At 38.8% G+C, this 23,343-nt stretch overlaps 1 protein-coding gene and 1 long non-coding RNA gene across 2 annotated transcripts; both read left to right on the plus strand.

Moving 5' to 3' along the window:
* Window positions 1-8,756: 8,756 nt before the first annotated feature.
* On the plus strand, window positions 8,757-10,949 carry LOC104425305. The gene is made up of 3 exons (XM_010037962.3): window positions 8,757-8,915; window positions 9,016-9,074; window positions 10,340-10,949. Exons 1-3 carry the CDS (start codon window positions 8,795-8,797, stop codon window positions 10,466-10,468), a joined length of 309 nt encoding a protein of 102 aa, XP_010036264.1. The 5' UTR covers window positions 8,757-8,794; the 3' UTR covers window positions 10,469-10,949.
* A 6,770-nt stretch (window positions 10,950-17,719) lies between these two features.
* On the plus strand, window positions 17,720-18,617 carry LOC120290315. The gene is made up of 3 exons (XR_005548224.1): window positions 17,720-17,860; window positions 17,966-18,024; window positions 18,554-18,617. It is a non-coding gene; the product is annotated as an uncharacterized LOC120290315 (long non-coding RNA).
* The last annotated feature ends 4,726 nt before the right edge of the window (window positions 18,618-23,343 follow it).

Consider the following 23,343-nt stretch of genomic DNA (forward strand, 5'->3'; position numbering starts at 1 on the left):
CGGCTATAGCGAAAACTCGTCCGAGTCAAATTTGAGAACTTAGCGAGTCCGAACTCAATCGTGACACTTGTGGGGGGTCGATAGAGAGATTCCTTCCTCATCCGACTTTCACACAAGACGACGTCAAAGCACATGCTTTCTGTTGAGAAAAACATGGTTTCAAATTGGGTAAAACAATTAAGTCGGATCTTTAGATTAATCAAGTTGGACTTTGAGGCGTGATATTACTTTCTTTAAGGATTTATTTGGTCCACAAAATTGCTAATGGTCATTGGCAAATTTCCTCCAGAATATAATAAAGTCTCAAATGAGAATACTAGATAGTGATTTTAGTATTTCTCCAGGGTCTCTCATGAAAAAGAATTGAAAACAATGGCTATATAATCTTTTGAAAGAAGACGAAAATGGAATAAGATATATGTTTCATCTCAAAACAAGCATGCTTATCTTTGTTTTTCGAATAGAGGCAACCTTCAAAAGGTTGCAAAAGAACAAAAGCAACCTTTTGGGAAATGTTGCAAAATGAACAAGTACGTCTTAAAGGTTACGTTAAAAAGACATAAAAAAAATTCAGAATTAAATAAATAATAAATAATTGTAACTTATCATTAACAGTTGACTGTTTTAACAAGATTTATAATTTTTTTGGTCAAAAATATTTATAATTAATTTTTATAGAAATAAATCCAAATTTTCAATAAATAAAAATAATGATCGTCGACTAATGCCAAATCTCGTTCATGTGCGCACTCACATCTTTTCGATGTGGGACAAGGCACCTCTTCATTTTTTTATAAACAAACTACCAACACTTTCGATCTCAGTGTCTTTAGCCCATTGCGTTGACAACGATGACCCACTTTGTTTTGTGGGTGGTGGTGGGTTCGCTCTCTACCTTCTGTCATCCTCTTATGATTTTCATTGACTCACTCATCCATAGTTAGCTATAGTCAAGCGATAATCGAGATTAGGAAAGACATAATTCAACTTAGCATTCTAATTCAAATCAATCGTAAATATCGCTTCCAGGGAAGGCCCTTATGTTGCATTTAGAATATTCCACCAGATATTGACAATAGATGCGACTATTTTTTTTTTCTTTAATGAATAAAACAATTTAGTTGATCCCTATTATGCACTCTTTTTAGTGCCTCTTTGAACAATGGACTCGTCCTCCGGAAATAAAGTTACAAACCGAAATTCTCGTTCGACTTTCACACGAGACGACATCGAAGCACATGCTTTCGATCTCAGTGTCTTTAGCCCATCGCCTCGAAAGCGACTTTGACCCACTTTGTTTTGTGGGTGGTGGTGGGTTCGCTTTCTTCTTTCTGTCATCCTCTTATGATTTCCACTGACTCGTTCATCCATAGTTAGCTATAGTCAAGAGATAAAACGAGATTAGGAAAGACGTAATTCATCTTAGTATTCTAATTTAAATCGATCGTAAATATCGCTTCTAGGGAAGACCCTTATGTTGCATTTAGAATATTCCACCAGATGTTGACAATAGATGCGGCCATTCTTTTTCTTTAATGAATAAAACATTTTAATTGATCCGTATTATGCACTCTTTTTAGTGTCTATTCGAACAATCGACTCATCCTCACAAAATAAAGTTACAGACCGAAATTCTTTCGATCATAGATTATCAATGTTCATGGCGATTGATATTAATATCTTGTCATTATAATTAGATATTTTGATTCCGATAGTGGAGAAGATGTAAATTAACAAATTAAAATATTCGGCAAATTTTAAGATTTACTTCCATTTATGTATTGATTGATAGATGTTATGACTATTCATGGAATGTCAATCAGCCATTACTGTAGTAACCCAGGAGGATTCACTTCTTGTTAGGAAAAAATATAAGGTCGAACTCCGATGCCAACTCAGCAAAAAATCAATCCATTCATCTTGCAATATGTGTCGTACGTGGGACCACTTATCAGTCACGGTCTCCCCCTCTCTCCCTCTCTCACCGTCTCTCCCCTCTCTTCCTGTCCTTTTCTCTCCTTTGCTACACTTGCTTTCTTCTTTTTTTCTTGCACCCCACTGCTGCGGAGCTCGAGCCCAAGGCTTGCGACCACTATGGCCATGAAGCTTGACCTTAAGTAACTGAGGTCGCGAGCTCGAGATACGGCAACCATGGTTGCAAGCTTGTGCTCAAGCGACCATGGCTGCTTTGACCTTGAACTCTAGGCTCAAGCTCAAGCTCCATAGCCATTGTAGCTGCGAGATTGCAAACTAACTGTCCATGGGCACAAGTCTTTGGATCTAATAGCCATAGATAGGAGAAAAGTCATGGATGCAGTGATCTAGCATAATAGGAAGAAAAAAAATGGCCATGTCTATGTGCTTGAAACTCAAGCTACTATGGCTATGTCAAACTTTAGGCTCAAGGTCGAGCTCTACCATGGCAACTATCGCATGCTCTAAGTTTGAGGTCAAGCTCCATGGGCATGGCAATCATGAGATTTGGGCTTGAGCTCCATAGTGAAGAACAAAAGATGTTGGTGATTTCGATTTGGACAAGCCATTGGGAGGCGCTATTGAAGTAGTTTGTTATTATAAAAGATGTGTCTCTTGGTCAAGAGGAGACGTGACTCTTGATTAAGAGAAAACACGACTTTTTGTTATGAAAAGATGTGAATCTTGGTCCTAAAAAGAGGTTATTGATGGTCATGAAAGAAAGTTATTCTTGACATGCAAAGTGATGATAGTTGGGGATAAGAAACTTATTCGCAAAAGATGTGTTGATTGACTATCTGTGAATAGATACCAAATCATACATTATTTATTATAACCATATCTGTTCATAACAACTTTTTCTTCAAAGATCTCTCTTATTCTCTTTTCACACACACAAGTTTAACACAATCAAGGTGAAATTCCAATAGAAAAATTGGGTAATTGTTAAACTCGTTTTTCTATAATTTTGATGTATATCTTGGAAGTATATTTGTTCTAAACTCAGAGTGATCACCATCAATGCATCAAGGATATATCACTACTTGTCCATCTTTATCAACAATCAAATTTCCCAAGAGGCACTCCAACATTTTATGATTTTGGAGTCCATAGAGGAGATGAGGAATTGTAGAGGGAGTTGGAGAGAGAAAGTCAAGAGGGAGTGAGAGAGAGGAAGAGAGAGAGAGAAGTGGGCCCTGCATTAGACATGTCGCCATGTGAATGGACTGTGGCAAGGATGATGTGGCATCGGAGTCATATGCAATATTTTCTCTCTTATTTGGGCTTCTATATTACCTTTTTTTGGGTTCATCTTGTTAGTGTTTCTACAAAAATGACGTACATTAACTTCTTCATAATTCACTTCTTGTTTGGATTTCTAAGGTAATGGCAGGTCGATAAGATCAAGACCATATATGATTTTATCTCCTACTCTCTGTCAACAAGCTTTACTAACAAATTTTACTAATGAAAGTACGTCCAAACTTGGTGCAATAAATAAGTTGTGTCATTATTCGGTCAGGAATTTTCACCAAGATTAATCTATCTTTGAATCGGGGTACCGCTTGGACCCTTGGTGCTTTTGCTAACAAAATTTACTAATGAATGTGCGTCCAAAGTCAATGCAATAAATAAGTTTTTGTCATTATTTGGGCAAGAATTTCCCCTAAGACTGATTCTCTATATACGCAAAGATCGCCTTCTCATTATGTACTTCTATTGATGCCCTCCTCGGTTTCTCCATATAATTTTCGATAAGAACTTGACTTTGAAAATGGGCATGGCGTTCAAGATCTTCAAGAGGCTGGTGGTGTGTTATTTGGGGTTTTCTTGACTCCTTTTGTAATGCCCTAGGTGCGCCACTATACACATATTATTCGCTTTGGACATTAAAATCATCGCAATTTGTTATTATCAAGGCAACCCATACTACTCCAAGAAAACACGTATGTACAGAGAACCCAAAATCTTATAAGCCAGCCTAGGATTCCTCCTTAAGTGATGTGGAACGAGAGATATGTGCCAAGGTGCAACCTGCCTTGTCATCCCTTCATACTACCCTGTGTCCGGGTCGCGATAGCTAATGTTAATGCCTAGTCATTGTAGTTAGATACTTTGATGGCAATGAATGATCCAAATAGACGCAAGACGTATATTAAGAAATTAAAATATGCCACAAATTTTAGGATTTACTTCCATTTATGTATTGATCGATAGGTGTTATGACTATTCATGGAATGTCAACCTACCGTTATAGTAGAAACCCTAACGAGAAGGAATCAAGGATGCACTTTTTGAGGATTTACTTCTTGTGGAGATTTCCTTAGTAAATGCATACATTAACTTTTTTAGGATTCTCTTCTTGTTTTTTATTTTATTTTTTGGGTCAGTGGATTCTCTTCTTGTTTAAATTTCTACAGTACTGGCATGTTGATGAGATCAAACCAATCCGTCTCTCTGCCACCAAACGTTACTAATGAAAGTACGTCCAACCTTAGTAGAATAATTAAGTTTTTGCCATTATTGTGGGCAGGAATTTCCTCCAAGCGGACGTCAATTCTCTCTCTCTCTCTCTCTATAAAGATCGCCTGTACGTGCTCTTTCTTTTCTACCATTGACACCCTCCTCAGTTTCTCCATATAGTATTCATCAAGAAGTTGACTTGGAAAATGGGCACGGCCTTCAAGATCTGCATGAGGCTGGCGGTGTGTTATCTGGGCTTTTATTGGTTCCTCTTGGCTGCCGCCGTTCCTGCAACCCGTAAGTTCGGGCCGGTCCTTCGTGCTTGATGCGTCCTATTTGATTTGTTTTCTCTCACGTCTTTTCTGCATTACAGATATCGATTTACATTTTTCTGTTTGATAGGAAGCTTGAGATCAAGCAACGAAATCAAATTACTACCGGAACTGGAATCACTTTCTCTGGTGAGTCGCCATCTCTCTCTCACGCACGCACACACAAGCAATAATCTTATAATTCGCAAATGACTTTCAATGGAGCTTTGGCGGTCATCCGATCATCATTTCTGGAGATTGTTCTTCTGTCTGAACCATGTATCGGCTGACGGGGCCATGTTCTTATATGTTCATATTAATCCTAGACGACATTCTCTCTGAGTGAGGATGGATTGCCATTCTATCGTGTTTGGGGGAGGTTAGGGTTTTGTATTAGTCTTACAAATTGCTGTCACCGATGTGATTTTGGTTACGTTCAGTCCTGTTTTCTCGTTACAAGAACCTTAAAGAAGTTCCTGATGAAGATCCGTTGATGTTCATGACGATGATTGATGATGCGTAGGACGGTGTGGAGCTGATGGAAGCAGGAGGGACTCACGAAGTGGAGGGAAGGATGGACATAGAGATCAACGACTACCCACCACCAGGCCATAATCCTCGTCACGACCCACACCCACCCCCGCCTCCAAGTCCTTGACGCCATAATGGAATTTATCCTTCATTGGAAAACAATAAATAAGGTCGTTTTGTCCTTGTAAAGGGATTTGACGGTTCATATCAACAATAAAGAACAATGATTTCTCTCAAAGTGGCTTCTGTTACTGTCCCTCGTCATTGCAAAACGCGCCAACATTGAGGTTAAGTCGGCCCCATTCCAGATCACATATATAAACAAGAGATGCCTTATATTACTCATATTATGGAGCTGTTTCGATCGTATGGGCATATGAAATTTCGGCATTTAATTACACGTGACATCACGTGATGATCTCCTCCGGCAGAAGAAAATGTATCGATGCTGATGTTTTGAACGACGAAAATGGATTTAGTATAGTGAACGGGATTAAGAGAATGGGGTCTTGAAATTGGCATTGATATTCCAAATTCCGCAAATGCAAAGCAGCTGTATTCCTTAAGTTGGAATTTTCCTTGGGAGAGGGTCGCGTCAACCAAATCTGCATGACTTTTTGGCAAGGGTCATAGCGACCAAATCTAATCACCGCAACGCTCGCCGGATCGCCTGTTCTTCACTAGTGACTACTTATCCTTGGCCGCCCAACTCTTCTTTTTTCGTTCTTTTAATAATATATATTTTTTTAAATATAATTTCTTTAAACACTATTTTACTCAAAAATACTTTACAATGAACTTTTACAATACAATTTACTAAACACAATTTGCATTTTGAAAAACTCTTTTAGAAACTCTTTTAACTCTCAACATCATTTGCATTTCTTCAAAAACTTTCCCCAAAAGTCTTTCCAAATGCGCCTTACCTTCATCTACACTCATCCGCTGTCCTCTCGGTCAACCCTCAAATTCACGACAGCAGATGCACAAAGATTGTCGTCCAAACCTCAAATTCAAACGCTCATCCGTGATCCTCTTTCTTCTTTCTATCTCACCGATCCAATTAACCCCGCAGCCGTCACCCTCCAGGGACCATACCAAGATCGCTGTCATCGGGGTTGGCGACATCGGCATGGCCATCGTCCAAACCATCCTCACCCAGGACCTCTCCGACGAGCTGGCCCTCATAGACGCCAAGCCCCATAAGCTCCGAGGCGAGATGCTTGACCTCCATTGCACTGCCGCCTTTCTCCCCCTGCACAAAGATCGCGGTCTCTGTTGAGTACTCTGTCACCGGCCGGTCGACGGAGGCCAAGATCTTGGTGAAGGAAAGGCCGACTTCCGTAAACACTAAGTTGTCTGCCTTTGTTTCTGAAGGAAAGAGACGGAGAGAGAGATGGAGAAGGGAGACGGAGAGATTTACGGAAGAAAGAAATTGATTGAGAAAATAATTTTAAAAAAAAAATCTGAAATGTGGGCCTCACTGGACATTCTTTTATCAGCTAATGGAATTGTAATTTTGCTGACTGAGCACAACTAGTGCACCCACTGTTTTCTCCTCTGTTCACCTTCTAGATCGATTTTGCCAATTGTTGAGAGCCTTCCCTACCCCTCTCCGCCGCCCACTCCGGACTCAAACGTGAAACTCGTGAGTGGGCAGCAACTGTCCGAAGGTTCCTTCCTCGTTTGACTTTGTCCCATAACGTTCGTCGAAACTCAGTTTATTTTTACTAGATTCATTCTTCAGGTCTTACGAATGAGAACCGACGCTTAAACATTGTTAATTTTTGTCATGGATGAATACTTAAAAGAACAAAATCTGAGTTGGTGTTTTCCTTTTATCTATTTTATCAATTGTCAAAGTTTGACGTTTCTTTTCTATTGGGAAAATTTTGCAAAAGGTCCTAAAACTATTGTGTAGTAACTAATTTAATTTTAAACTTTTCAATATGACTAGTAAGATTGATTTGCCCATATAGTCATTCCCATTAATTTTGGTTGGAAATCGTTGACGTGGACACCAACCATCCTACATGTCAAAGACAACGTTGACGTGGACAATTATGTATTTTTTTTTAAAAATCTGAATTTTTTTTTTTTTTTTTGTCATTTTCTTTCTTTCCTTTTTAATTTTTTCCTTATTTCCCTCTGTCGGCTGCAACCTCACCAGCCACTAGGCAAGAGGCCACAAAACCTCATTGTTCTTCTAGTAGAACGCTTAACATTCTTGTCAGTGATTTTTGGTTAAAATTGATCAGAAAATTACATTATAAAACCGTCAAAAGGCTTAGGACTAAAATTAGCCATATTTGACTAAATTGGCCACCCTTTTAGAGAATGATCCCTGTTTCCTATGGCACATTTGTCTTCTAGATCAGTTTTACCATTATCCCACCATCAAGTCCAACTCAAATGTGACTTTCGCACGACGCAATATCAGAACCCATGCTTTCGATCGTGGTGTCTTTAGCCCATGGCGTTGAAAGCAACTCGACCCACTTTGTATCTGTGGGTGGTGGTAGGTTATCTCTCTTCCTTCTGTCATCCTCTTATGATAATCGAGATTGGAAAAGACATAATTCAACTTAGCACTCTAACTTAAATCAATCAAAAATGTCACTTTCGAGGACCCCTAAGTTGGAGTATTGCCTAAAAACTATGCATTTATAATATTCCACTAGATGTTGACATTACATACAGCAATGTTGTTTTATGAATAAAACAATTCAATTGATCCGCAATATGCACTCGTTTTAATGCCCATTCGAACATCGCAATTGATTCATCTTTGTGAGTTACAAACTAAAATTCTTTAGACCATGGATTACCGGTGTTTGCAGCGTGATACTAATGCTTTGTTCGTTGTAATTAATACTTTGATTGCGGCAATGAATAATTCAAATAAACGGAAGATCTAAATTGACAAACTAAAATATCCTGTAAATTTTATAATTTACTTCCATTTATGTATTGATTGACAGATGTTATGACCATTCATGTTGTCAACTTGCCATTAGGGTTTCTTCGATAATGACATACATTAACTTCTTGGGTGTCCACTTCTTGTTTGGGTCTACAGTAATAGCTGGTTGATAAGATGGTGATTGATCTTCTCCTCTCTGCCACCGAACTTTACTAGTGGAAGTACGTCCAAACTCGGTGCAATAATTAAATATCTGCTATTATTGTGGCTAGGAATCCTGCAAGAATAATGCTGACTGTGATAAGAAAATACAGTGGAGATGGCCTAAGTGGGAACTCGATCAGCACAGACTTCACATTCCGTAGTTGACTTGGCTGGACATCAACTCTCTCTCTCTCTCTCTCTCTCTCTCTCTCTCTCTCTCTCTCTCTATCTTCAGTGGGAACTCGATCAGCACAGACTTCACATTTCGTAGTTGACTTGGGTGGACATCAACTCTCTCTCTCTCTCTCTCTCTCTCTCTCTCTCTCTCTCTATATATATATATATATATATCACCTGTGCTTTCTCTGTCTTTACTTCCACTTTCCATATGGTTTTCACAAAGAAGTTGACTTGGAAGATGGCCATGGCGTTCAAGATATTCATGAGGCTGGCGGTGTGTTATCTGGGCATTTCTTGGTTCCTCTTAGCTGCTGCCATTCCTGCAACCCGTAAGCGAGCCGGTCCTTCATGTTTGATGCGTCCTATTTGATTTGTTTTTTCTCACGTCTTTTCCATATTACATTTATTAATTTTCATTTTGTTGGATAGGAAGCTTGAGCTCGAGCCACGAAGTCATATCACTCCCGGAATTGAAATCACTTTCTCTGGTGAGTCACCATCTCTCTCTCTCTCACGCATGCTCACACTGGAGCAAGTGATGGTCTTATACTTCGCAAATGACTTCCGATGGAGCTTTCACGGGCATCCGATCATCATTTCTGGATATTGATCTTCTGTCTGGACTATGTATCCATTGACGGGCCATGTCCTGATCTGTTCGTATTAATCCTATACGACATTCTCTCTGACTGAGGATAGATTGCAGTTTCATTATGTTTAGGGGAGGTTAGGGTTTTGTAGTAGTCTTACAAATTGCTTTCACAGAAGTTGATTTTGGGTTCGTTCAGTCTTGTTTTTGTGATATCCTTAAATTAACTCATCTGCAGTATTATCCGCTTTGGCCATCCCTTTTTGAGCCCATAATTTTCTCCTTTGATGTACACTTTCCCATGAAGTCGCCAATTTTACTTTCACTCGTCTCATACCAAGTCTCATGGTTTTGTCTTTGACATATACTTTCCCATGAGGTTGCCTATTCTAGTTGTGCTCTAACTCATACTCACTAAATTTTGGAATTGTAAAACAAAACTTGTCGTTACATCAAAAGGCATATCCGCAGGTTAATTCTAGTTTCGCGCGCGCACACACACACATTTCAAAATCGTTCTTTCCTGTTCATTCATATCTCCTTCACTATCCTAGAAACTTGCAGAAGCTCCTCCTCCTCCAAGCCCTCAGACCCCAGCAACCACAATCACTCCTCGCCCTCGTTGGATCGGGTTGTTATAGGCTCATCAACTTCCGCCTAATTCGTCCCCAAACCCCAAACTACATATCTACTAGAGGGATCCCATTTTTATACTATATTGTGACATTCCTAGATTAACACACTTGAGGTATTGTTCATTTTAACTCATTTCATATTGAGCCTCATGATTTTGTCCTTTGGTATACAGCTAGGCACTTTCTTAGGAGATCACTCATCTTGATAGCGCTTTAGTCTAGGCTTACTTAACTTTGAAGTTCCAAAACAAAGTTTACCATCATGTCAAAAGGCACCTCTGTAAATTGATTTCAGTTTTCATATATATATATAGAATTGTTCTCCTCTTACTTGGTATATAGTTCGATTTATTCATATTCCATTCGCCATCCTAGAAACTTATCAGAAGTTGCTCATTGTGCAAACCCTCTGATTCACTGGCCACTGCCCGCCTTTGTTGAACTGGGTTGTTACAGTTTCCTTGCTACAAAAACATTTAAAAGTTCCTGATGAAGATCCGTTGCTGTTGATGATGATTCTGATGCATAGGATGGTGTGGAGCTGATCGAAGGTGGAGCGACACACGAAGTGGAGAGAAGGATGGACGTGGAGAAAAACGACTATCCAGTACCAGGCCATAATCCTCGTCATGACCCAGCGCCAATTCCAACCCATTGACACCATAATGGCATTTATCATTCATTTACTTGCTCCTGGAAAACAATAGATAATGTATTTTTGTCATGTGAAGAGACGGATGAATTTATAGGAAAGGTTGGGATTTGGAGGTTCAAGTTAAGGACCACGAACAAGGATTTCCCTCAAACTGGCTTCTATCATTGTCCCTCGTCATTGCAAAACATGCCGACATCGAAGTTAGTCGTTTCCAATCCTGATCACATATATGAACGAGAGGCGTGTTAAATTGATCATATCATGGAGCCATCTCGACTCGCATGATCATATGAAATATCGGTAGATGTGATGTTATGTGGTTATTTTCTCCAGCATAAGAAAAGGTAAGAGATCGATGTTGATGTAGGTAATATATATAAGTAAGAGGCGTTTTACAATAATCATTATGTTGAGTCATTTCAACTTGTATGATTATACGGAATATTGGGACTTTGGTGAAATGATCAGTATGTCGTTGTTGTTTTATACACAGTAACAAACAAGCATTTACAAGCCTGCCGTCTCATAACGACCTCTTCTTCACCTTCTGAATCTACATCCGTTCTTTGGTTATGTCATAGCAGATCCTAACTTCTCGACTAAATCATAGTTTTTTTGTGTGCAGCAATTTGGGTTCTTTGCTAACGGCTTGGAAAACCAAAAATTTATATTACAACTTCTCTAAATATATCACAAACCACTTGGATCGTGTGTAACCTTCCAACACAAGCCAAAACCAAATGCAAATCAAATTTGAATATGGATGGTCGATTGAAAGTATTATACAGTGGTCGAAGTTAACGAATCGGCTATAGCGAAAACTCATCCGAGTCAAATTTGAGAACTTACCGAGTCCGAACTCAATCGTGACGCTTATGGGGGGTCGATAGAGAGATTCCTTCCTCGTCCGACTTTCACACAAGACGACGTCAAAGCACATGCTTTCTGTTGAGAAAAACATGGTTTCAAATTGGGTAAAATAATTAAGTCGGATCTTTAGATTAATCAAGTTGGACTTTGAGGCGTGATGTCACTTTCTTTAAGGATTTATTTGGTCCACAAAATTGCTAATGGTCATTGGCAAATTTCCTCCAGGATACAATAAAGTTTCAAATGAGAATACTAGATAGCGATTTTAGTATTTCTCCAGGGTCTCTCATGAAAAACAATTAAAAACAACGGTTATATAATCTTTTGAAAGAAGATGAAAATGGACTAAGATATATGTTTGATTTCAAAACAAGCATACTTATCTTTGTCTTTCGAATAGAGGCAACCTTCAAAAGGTTGCAAAAGAACAAAAGCAACCTTTTGGGAAATGTTGCAAAATGAATAAGTACGTCTTAGAGGTTATGTTAAAAAGACATAAAAAAATTCAGAATTAAATAAATAATAAATAATCGTAACTTATCATCAACAGTTGCACTGTTCTAACAAGATTTATAATTTTTTTGGTCAAAAATATTTATAATTAATTTTTTATAGAAATAAATCTAAATTTTCAATAAATAAAAATAATGATCGTCAACTAATGCCAAATCTCGTTCATGTGCGCACTCACATCTTTTCGATGTGGGACAAGGCACCTCTTCATTTTTTTTATAAACAAACTACCAACACTTTCGATCTCAGTGTCTTTAGCCCATCACGTTGACAGCGATGACCCACTTTGTTTTGTGGGTGGTGGTGGGTTCGCTCTCTACCTTCTATCATCCTCTTATGATTTTCATTGACTCACTCATCCATAGTCAGCTATAGTCAAGCAATAATCGAGATTTGGAAAGACATAATTCAACTTAGCATTCTAATTCAAATCAATCGTAAATATCGCTTCCATGGAAGACCCTTATGTTGCATTTAGAATATTCCACCAGATATTGACAATAGATGCAACTATTTTTTTTCTTTAATGAATAAAACAGTTTAGTTGATCCCTATTATGCACTCTTTTTAGTGCCTATTTAAAGAATCGACTCGTCCTCCGGAAATAAAGTTACAAACCGAAATTCTTTCGATCGTAGATTATCGATGTTCATGACGACTGATATTAATGTCTTGTCATTATAATTAGATATTTTGATTGCGATAGTGAAAAAGATGTAAGTTAAAATATTCGGTAAATTTTAAGATGTACTTCCATTTATGTATTGATTGATAGATGTTACGACTATTCATGGAATGTCAATCGGCCATAATTGTAGTAACCCAAGAGGATTCACTTCTTGTTAGGAAAAAATATAAGGTAGAACTCTGATGCCAACTCAATAAAAAAATCAATCCATTCATCTTACAATATGTGTCGTACGTGGGACCACCTATCAGTCACGGTCTCCCCCTCTCTCACCGTCTCGCCCCTCTCTTCTTATCCTTCTCTCTCCTTTGCTACACTTGCTTTTCTTCTTCTTTTTTCTTGCACCCCACAGCTGCGGAGCTTGAACCCAAGGCTTGCGGCCATTATGGCCATGGAGCTTGACCTTAAGTAACTGAGGTCGCGAGCTCCAGATACGGCAACCGTGGTTGCGAGCTTGTGCTCAAGCGACCATGGCTGCTTTGACCTCGAACTCTAGGCTCAAGCTCAAGCTCCATAGCCATTGTAGCTGCGAGATTGCAAACTAACTGTCCATGGGCACAAGTCTTTGGATCAAATAGCCATAGATAGGAGAAAAGTCATGGATGCAATGATCTAGCATAATAGGGAAAAAAAAATGGCCATATCCATGTGCTTGAAACTCAAGCTACTATGGCTATCACAAACTCTAGGCTCAAGGTCGAGCTCTGCCATGGCAGCTATCGCATGCTCTAAGTTCGAGGTCGAGCTCCATGGGCATGGCAATCATGAGATTTGGGCTTGAGCTCCACAGTCAAGAACAGAGAAGATGTTGGTGATTTCGATTTGGACAAGCCATTGTGAGGCACTATTGAAATAGTTTGTTATTATAAAAGACGTGTCTCTTGGTTAAGAGGAGACGTGACTCTTGATTAAGAGAAAATGTGACTTTTTGTTATGAAAAGATGTGAATCTTGGTCCTAAAGAGAGGTTATTGATGGTCATGAAAGGAAGTTATTCTTGACATGCAGAGTGGTCATAGTTGGGGATAAGAAACTTATTCGCAAAAGATATGTTGATTGGCTGTCTGTAAATAGATACCAAATCACACATCATTTATTATAACCATAACTATTTATAACAACTTTTTCTTCAATATTTCTCTTATTCTCTTTTCACACACACAAGTTTAACAAATTCAAGGTGAAATTCCAATAGAAAAATTGAGTAATTGTTGAACTAGTTTTTTTACAATTTTGATGTATATCTTGGAAGTATATTTGTTCTAAACTCAGAGTGATCGCCATCAATGCATCAAGGATATATTACTACTTGTCCATCTTTATCAACAATCAAATTTCCCCAAGTGGCACTCCAACATTTTACAATTTTGGTGTCCATAGAGGAGATGAGGAATTGCAGAGGGAGTTGGAGAGAGAAAGTCAAGAGGGAGTGAGAGACAGGAAGAGAGAGAGAGAAGTGAGCCCCGCATTAGACATGTCGCCATGTGAATGGACTGTGGCAAGGATGATGTGGCATCAAAGTCATATGCAATATTTTCTCTCTTATTTGGGTTTCTATATTACCTTTTTCTGGATTCATCTTGTTAATGTTTCTACAAAAATGACATACACTAACTTGTTCGGAATTCACTTCTTGTTTGGATTTCTAAGGTAATGGCAAGTCGATAAGATCAAGACCATATATGATTTGATCTCCTCCTCTCTGTCAACAAGCTTTACTAACAAATTTTACTAATGAAAGTACGTCCAAACTTGGTGCAATAAATAAGTGGTGTCATTATTCGGTCAAGAATTTTCACCAAGACTAATCTATCTCTGAATCGGGGTACCGCTTGGACCCTTGGTGCTTTTGCTAACAAACTTTACTAATGAACGTACGTCCAAAGTCGGTGCAATAAATAAGTTTTTGTCATTATTCAAGCAGAAATTTCCCCCAAGACTGATCCTTCTATATACGTAAACATCACCTTCTCACTATGTACTTCTATTGACACCCTCCTTGGTTCTCCATATAATTTTCAATAAGAACTTGGCTTTGAAAATGAGCATGTCGTTCAAGATCTTCAAGAGGCTGGTGGTGTGTTATCTGGGGTTTTCTTGACTCCTTTTGTAAGGCCATGGGTTTGCCACTATACACATATTGTCCGTTTTGGACATTAAGTCATCATGATTTTGTTATTATCAAGGCAACCCATACTACCCTAAGAAAACACGTATGTACATTTAGAGAACCCAAAATTTTATAAGCCAGCCTAGGACTCCTTTTTAAGCGATGTGGAATAGGAGATATGCGATTAGCCTTTGCCTGCATAGTGCCAAGGTGCAACCTACCCTGTCATCCCTTTTTGTTCTGGTCATTACATTCTCCATCTCTCACAGCACAACTCTTCTTGTTGTAGCCCCCCACATACTGCAAGAGTCAGCTTTGATATCACCTGTAACGCTCTGGGTCCGTCAGAGTACACATATTGTCTACTTTGGATACTAAATCCTCACAGTTTTATTATTCTCAAGGCAGTTGATACTACCTCAAGAAAAAGGCATATGTATAGTTAGAGAATCCGGAACTTTATAAGCCAGCCCATAACTCTTCCTAAGCGATGTGGGACAGAAAATATGCGCTTAACCTTGCCCACGTACTACCGAGGTGCAGCCTTCCTACCATCCCTCCGTACTGCCTTGGGTTTGAGTTGTCACACCTATTGATTGTTGCCGTTCCCGCAACCCATAAGTGAGCCGCTCCTTCATGTTTGATGCGTGCTATTCTTTTTTCTTTTTTTCTCGTGTCTTTTCTGAAATATGGGTATCGATTTTCATTTTTCTTTTTGATAGGAGGCTTGAGGTCGAGCAACAAAATCAAATCGCTCCCGGAACTGGAATCACTTTCTCTGGTGAGTCGCCATCTCTCTCTCACTCACACATGCACGCAATAATCCTAAACTTCGCAAATGACTCCCGATGGAGCTTAGGCGGGCATCCGATCATCATTTCTGGAGATTGATCTTCTGTCTGGACTATGTATCCATTGAATGGACCATGTCCTGATCAGTTCGCATTAATCCCAGACGATATTCTCTCTGATTGCGAATAGATTACCGCTCTATCGTGTTTAGGGGAGGTTAGGGTTTTGTAGTAGTCTTGCCAATTGCTGTCACAGAAGTGATTTTGGGTACGTTTAGTCTTGTTTTCTCGTTAAAAAAACCTTAAAGAAGTGCCTGATGAAGATCCGTTGCTGTTGATGATGATTATGATGCCTAGGATGGGGTGGAGCTGATGGAAGGAGAAGGGACTCACGAAGTGGAGGGAAGGATGGACATGGAGATGAACGACTACGCAGCACCAGGCCATAACCCTTCACGACCCACACCACCTTCAACCGCTTGACACCATATGGAATTTATCTTCATTTGGAAGACAATAGGGAAAAGTGCCAAAAAAGTCCTAAAGCTTTTGCCTTTGTGCCGATTTAGTCCTAAACCTTTTTTTGGTGCCGATTCAGTCTTAAACCTTTTTAAGTTGTGCCAATTCAGTCATTTCCGACCAATTTTGGCCGGATTTTGCTGACTGGATGCCGGCCGGTTGACGTGGCCTAATCGGCGCTAACGTGGACAATTTTTAATAATATTTTAATATTTTTTATTTTTTATTTTTTATATTTTTTTTTTCTTTTTGTCTTTTTCCTCCGGCCGGTCCCGATCGCCGAGGTCCGGCGACCGCCGAGAGGCCATCGCCGCCATGGGCGAGGCTCGCCCTCACCCTCGTCGGATCTCGCGCGAGGCGAGCCTCGCCCATGGCCGGCGACGGCAGGCTCACCCATGGCCGGATCCGGCGAGGCGAGCCTCGCCGCCCCCGCCCGACTCTCGCCGGATCCGGGAGGTCCTGCCGGCGAGGCGGGCTCGCCTCGCCAACGGTGGCCTCTAGCCAGTCGCCGGACCTCGGCGACCAGCCGGAGGAAAAAGACAAAAATTAAAAATTAAAAATTAAAATATTATTAAAAATTGTCCACGTCGCGCGATTAGGTTACGTCACCGGCTGGCGTCCAGTCAGCAAAATCCGGCCAAAAGGACTGAATTGGCACAACTTAAAAGGTTTAGGACTGAATCGGCACCAAAAAAAAGGTTTAGGACTAAATCGGCACAAAGGCAAAAGCTTTAGGACTTTTTTGGCACTTTTCCCGAAGACAATAGATAATGTCTTTTTGTCCTTGTAAAGAAATTTGGAGGTTCAAATCTACAACGAAGAAAAAGGATTTCTCTCGAACCGACTTCTATAATTGTCCCTCGTTGGTGAAAAACACACCGAGGTTAGTCGGTGCCAATTAAGATCACATATATAAACAAGAGATATGTTTAATTAATCATATCAAGGATCCGTTTCGACTCGTATGGTCATTTGCAATATTAAGATTTAAGTAGACGTGACATCATGTGGTGATTTCCTCTGACATAAGAAAAGGTAAGAGATTGATGCTAATGTTTTGAACAATGAAAAGAGATTTATTATAGTGATCAAGATTAAGAGAATGGAGTCATGAAATTGAGATTGATGTTCCAAGTTCCATAAATGCAAAGCAGTTGTACTCCTTAAGTTTGATTTAGAAAAAATAATAATATAATAAAACTATTTTTTTTTGTGGAAAATGAATGGTTTAGAAAAATATTATCCTAAAAATGATCATATAAATCATATTGTGCAATTTGTAATTGACTTCTATAGTGGGGAAATTATTCAAAAAATCATGAATCTATTGCACTTTTTGAGGATTTACTTCTTGTGGTGATTTCCTCAGTAAATGCATACATTAACTTCTTCAGGATTCTCTTCTTGTTTAAATTTCTACAGTACTGGCATGTTGATGAAATCAGACCTATCCATCTCTCTGCCACCAAACATTAGTAATGAAAGTACGTCCAAACTTAGTAGAATAATTAAGTTTTTGCCATTACTATGGGCAGGAATTCCCTCCAAGCGGACGTTTAAATTTCTACAATACTGCCATGTTGATGAGATCAGACCTGTCCACCTCTCTGCCACCAAACATTACTAATGAAAGTACATCCAACCTTAGTAGAATTAAGTTTTTGCCATTATTGTGGGCAGGAATTTCCTCCAAGCGGACGTCAATTCTCTCTCTCTCTCTCTATAAAGATCGCCTGTACGTGCTCTTTCTTTTCTACCATTGACACCCTCCTCAGTTTCTCCATATAGTATTCATCAAGAAGTTGACTTGGAAAATGGGCACGGCCTTCAAGATCTGCATGAGGCTGGCGGTGTGTTATCTGGGCTTTTATTGGTTCCTCTTGGCTGCCGCCGTTCCTGCAACCCGTAAGTTCGGGCCGGTCCTTCGTGCTTGATGCGTCCTATTTGATTTGTTTTCTCTCACGTCTTTTCTGCATTACAGATATCTATTTACATTTTTCTGTTTGATAGGAAGCTTGAGATCAAGCAACGAAATCAAATTACTACCGGAACTGGAATCACTTTCTCTGGTGAGTCGCCATCTCTCTCTCTCACGCACGCACACACAAGCAATAATCTTATAATTCGCAAATGACTTTCAATGGAGCTTTGGCGGTCATCCGATCATCATTTCTGGAGATTGTTCTTCTGTCTGAACCATGTATCGGCTGACGGGGCCATGTTCTTATATGTTCATATTAATCCTAGACGACATTCTCTCTGAGTGAGGATGGATTGCCATTCTATCGTGTTTGGGGGAGGTTAGGGTTTGTATTAGTCTTACAAATTGCTGTCACCGATGTGATTTTGGGTACGTTCAGTCCTGTTTTCTCGTTACAAGAACCTTAAGAAGTTCCTGATGAAGATCCGTTGATGTTCGATGATTGATGATGCGTACGTAGGGGTGAATGAAGATCCGTTGATGGAGAAATCTAAGTTTAACAGAAAAAAAAAAAAACAAAAACCGAAAACCAAAGGCTAAAAACCGAAACCGAAAACATGAAGATGCGATGATTGATTTTTCAAAAACCGAACCGAACCGTTTACACCCCTGGGTAGGACGGTGTGGAGCTGATGGAAGCAGGAGGGACTCACGAAGTGGAGGGAAGGATGGACATAGAGACCAACGACTACCCATCAGGGCCACCACCAGGCCATAATCCTCGTCCCGACCCGCACCCACCCCCGCCTCCAAGTCCTTGACGCCATAATGGAATTTATCCTTCATTGGAAAACAATAAATAAGGTCGTTTTGTCCTTGTAAAGGGATTTGAAGGTTCATATCAACAATAAAGAACAATGATTTCTCTCGAAGTGGCTTCTGTTACTGTCCCTCGTCATTGCAAAACGCGCCAACATTGAGGTTAAGTCGGCCCCATTCCAGATCACATATATAAACAAGAGGTGCCTTATATTACTCATATTATGGAGCTGTTTCGATCGTATGGGCATATGAAATTTCGGCATTTAATTACACGTGACATCACGTGATGATCTCCTCCGGCAGAAACAAAGGTATCGATGCTGATGTTTTGAACGACCAAAATGGATTTAGTATAGTGAACGGGATTAAGAGAATGGGGTCATAAAATTGGCATTGATATTCCAAGTTCCGTAAATGCAAAGCAGCTGTATTCCTTAAGTTGGAATTTTCCATTTTCAATTGCACCTTAAACATCGAAATAGAAAAAAATAAAAAAAAAAGTAAAAACTAGTATCTTAGCCTTCTTTAATTTCGAGAAAATTAATAATTTGGAAAATATTTTCCTAAAAATGATCACCTAAAAAATGAATAAACGATAAATATTTTTTGTTAATGAAAATTTGTAGACATAAATTATTATCAATAATAATAATAATTATTGACTAATTATTTTAAATGATATAAGTGATATTTTTAGGAAGATATTTTCCAATCATTCATATTCCATAAAACAAATTCATCAATAAACTCTAGAAAGTCAACCTAAATGAGCACTAATTTAATCAATAGTCAACACAAAAATACATGCTTGGTGGGCTCGTTTGAAGGTAAATAATCGATGCGCATATTAATTTACTTCTTTCCGCCGACGTGCAAATTAGGATTTGAAATTCATAATTAAATAAAAATTAAATAAAAATTGAGTGGAAAGGAAAGGTGATAGAACGTGACATTCTTGTGAAGTGCATGAAACCCACTTACCACAAGCCCATGAACTGTAAATTAATAAAGCCCAAGAAGGCTAAAGAGCCGGTCCTCAGCCTTTACCGTGCCTAACAAAATATATGAAAAGTACGATAAGTAACTAAGAAATAACATTATCTCTCATGAATTCTTAAAAGAATTATTTATATCCCAATTTTATCTCCAAATCGTGCCTAACAAAAAAGGGATATGAGGGTACAAAAAAATATGGATATGCTTCTCGTGATAGATTATAATTAATATGTCAAAACAAACAACTGTCATTAATAAGTTATGGGACATTCTGGCAAAATAATTGAAATAAATTAATGAATCATCAATTTAAAATCCATTTAATTGGTACTTAGAAAAATCATCAATTAGATAAAAATAGCAAAAAAAAAATTAACAATCATCAATTTATCTTTTCTAAAATCCAAGCCTCTCTACAAGGGTACACCTAGGCCTACATAGGCTTAGGTTGCCTTTGGTTGGACCTTTGAGAAAAATCTTCGAGAAAAAAATAAAAGAGTTTAAATTAAATGGATTTTTTTATATCCAAATAGTGTTTCCTAGAATGTAATTGAAAAGTATACTAAGTAACTTTACTTTAAATGGTACTTAGAAAAATCACATTTGTAACAGAATTTTGCTTTAAAAAAAAAAATTGAATGCAAACCTTTTGTTGGAGCTAGCGAAGGGCTCACGTCACTAACGAGCCAGATTCGGCACTAGTGATTATTGTCTGAGGTTGCACAACCTCAACAAGGGGTCGTCGGTAGTCTTCAAAAAAATCACTAAACGATACTTGCATTTGTCTAAAGATCTTTAACAAAATGATTGTCATACGCGGTTTTGATCATTTTATGGAAAACTATTCTTTTAGATCATGGACGGATTTGGAGAAAGGACTTTTCGGTGCGTCACCCAACCTAACCCCTCTCAGGCCCATCCCCGGATCAAGTCTAATTTTTTTAGCTCTTCCTCTTGTTACTTGTACAATAAAAAGATTTAGTATTGAAGTGCGTTCTGTACATGGATATCAAACTTTCTAATACATTTATATGCGACTTAACATACGCGTTGCCTAAACGATCCTATCGAAATTTGCATATTTTCAAGTGGCAAAGTGGGGAAATGGATGGCGTTGGGTGGAGGCAGACCAACTTTCCCCCGTCGGAAAGTTGAAGAGGAAAGTTGCGTTCTTTTGAATGTTATTCTTCTTTTTTTTTTCTTTTTCTTTTTTTTTGGCTTTTCAATTGGCTAAAAGGCTTCCTTTAGACGTTGATAATTCGGTTTTCTATCCTAAATCCAACTTTAATGAGTGTAAAGCTGGAAAGAACGCGCCATTCAAAGTTCCATTGAAAAGCGAAAAAGGCAAAAAGAAAAAGAAAAAGACAATAAAGATAAAAGTTCTTAGTCCACGGCTCTAGACATAATCACATACGCTGCTGCATCCACATTTGATTTGAATTTTATTAATAAGTGACTTTTTTCGAGATAAATCATAATAAAAAATTCATTATTAATAATGCATTATATTTACGTATTAATGTGTAGCTAGTGTATTAATAAGATCATAACTTAGACTTTTGATTACTTGATCTCAACAAGAGATCACCAACTTATCTATGAAAAAAATTACATTCATAAATTACAGTTTCTGAAATTTGACTACTTTTCACCTTTAAAAAAAATGAGGCACTAATCTTTAGGTTACAGTTTTTGCCTAGGATGAAGCCAAAACGCAACAATTACCTTGATTGATACACGGAGAAGATCAAAATAGTCATAAATTTCCACGTCATGTAAAAAAGAAAAAAAAATAATTTACGACTCGAATGTAATCCTAAAGTAATTTCTTTTTCTGGCCAACCAAAATTATAAAGTCGCACGTCAAGTGGAGCTACCTACTGCTTGACTAACGCTCCATTTCTTGGGCGGACCACACTAAAACGAACATGTAGACGCAAAAGAAAATCTTTTTAAGTCCTCTAGTTGCAAATATTATCAAATTACAGGGAATGAAACTGCTATTACTCTTTAATCTTTTTGCTTTCCAAAGTCAGAAAATGCCCCCAAAATGCCCCAAAAACAATCAAACTGGGCAGCCACAATCGCTCACCCTGCTTTTGAAGGAAGAGGAGGTGTTATTGTCAAGAGCTCTCTCTCTCTCTCCCCATCCATTTGCACCCGATTCCCTTAAAAAGGACTCCTAATTATTATAAACTGTCTTCTAAGATTAGTTTAGACTTAATCTTTAGAGGATTATCCATTCTGGTGTGCTGGTTTTCTGATGAAATGGGAAACCACCAACCCACCAACAGCTTTTGCTTTTTTTCCCCTTGTTCCTTTCAACGACTTCTTAGGGACTCTAACTTTGCGAATTCACTTTTGGGTACCTCAATACTATAATATATATACATTTTAAAGTAGAGGATAGCAATTTACACATCATAAGAAAATTATGACGTGATTGCAAGCTTAGTTTTTTTTTTTTTTTTTACCTTTCAATCCTATAATATACTTATTGAAAATGGCGATATAGTACTTAAGACAATTGGCTAAAATTCCTTTGATCACATGTAATTAAACAAACTAATCAATAAATACATGGATCGCTGCTCTTTTTTTTTTAATAAAAAAAAAATTTGATCAAACTTTTCCACACCTTCAATATACAATAAGTATGTTAATCATTTAGGAAGTTTTGGTATCTTTACATTTTACATTTTCTCAAAATACCTCTACGATGCATGTCTCCCTGACATGGAACTGGCCGATTCAATTAAAGACTTTATTTATAACATATAAGGTGCTTACAGCGAGCACACCCTAAAAAAAGGACCACGGCATATCTGTGGCCATATTCGACTTTATTTTCAGGATGACGACAATAGATATCAGAGTTTTGTTTATCTTTGGCCATATTTGAATAATAGTCAAATGACACGCGAGAAACACATTCAATGAATAAGAGTTGTTAAATTCCTAGGCGTACTCATCAAGGCCACACGATCTGGTCTAAAGTCTTCATATCGCATTACACTTATCTATCGATGTAAATACCCACACACGGGAAATGCGCACTAGCAGACATATTTGAAGTCTTACAGTACAAGTCTCGATGGTCAATTCATAGATGACGGAATTTGAGATGCTCAAACGACCAGCAGACGCGTCTGAAGCCTCACGATATGTGTGTCTCGATGCTCAATCCTTTTAAAAGATTCGACCGCTACATGCATTTCATCCCGCATGCATGAATCGGGTTGGCAGAGACGTTTTCTGAGGGACATAGAAGGCGGATCAAAACTGGCAAAAGACATCGAAGGCGGCGTAAAAAGCGAAGGACCCCAGCGTCGCTTTCTGTCCCCCTCCCCGCCCCGCTTTTTCCCTCTTTATCTTTTGTCAGGAAACCCTTTTCCGTCCTGGCCTCTGTCCCTCTCTTTCTCACGTCACCATCGCCCAACGTGAGCCACAACTCCTCCGCACCCTCCGTGGAAAATCAAAAAGAAGCCCCCTCGCCCGAGCTGACTCGGACGCGGGCTGGCATCAAATCGAGCGCAGACGCCCACTACTGTGCGTAAATCAATGCAAAAAGTGGGAAAGCAAAAGGGGGAAAGCAAAAGGGAAGGCGGGTCCGAGCTAAAGACGCGAGAAAAAGAAAGGTGGGGGTGTG

Source organism: Eucalyptus grandis, chromosome 2 (genome assembly GCF_016545825.1).
Source record: "Eucalyptus grandis isolate ANBG69807.140 chromosome 2, ASM1654582v1, whole genome shotgun sequence".
NCBI classification, from domain to species: Eukaryota; Viridiplantae; Streptophyta; class Magnoliopsida; order Myrtales; family Myrtaceae; genus Eucalyptus; species Eucalyptus grandis.

Excerpts from the sequence above, each read along its gene's own strand:
- LOC104425305 (XM_010037962.3), top strand. The coding sequence starts at position 8,795 with ATGGTTTTCACAAAGAAGTTGACTTGGAAGATGGCCATGGCGTTCAAG. Across the intron at positions 8,916-9,015 it reads TGCTGCCATTCCTGCAACCC|GAAGCTTGAGCTCGAGCCAC; the intron begins GTAAGCGAGCCG and ends TTTGTTGGATAG. Across the intron at positions 9,075-10,339 it reads AATTGAAATCACTTTCTCTG|GATGGTGTGGAGCTGATCGA; the intron begins GTGAGTCACCAT and ends TCTGATGCATAG.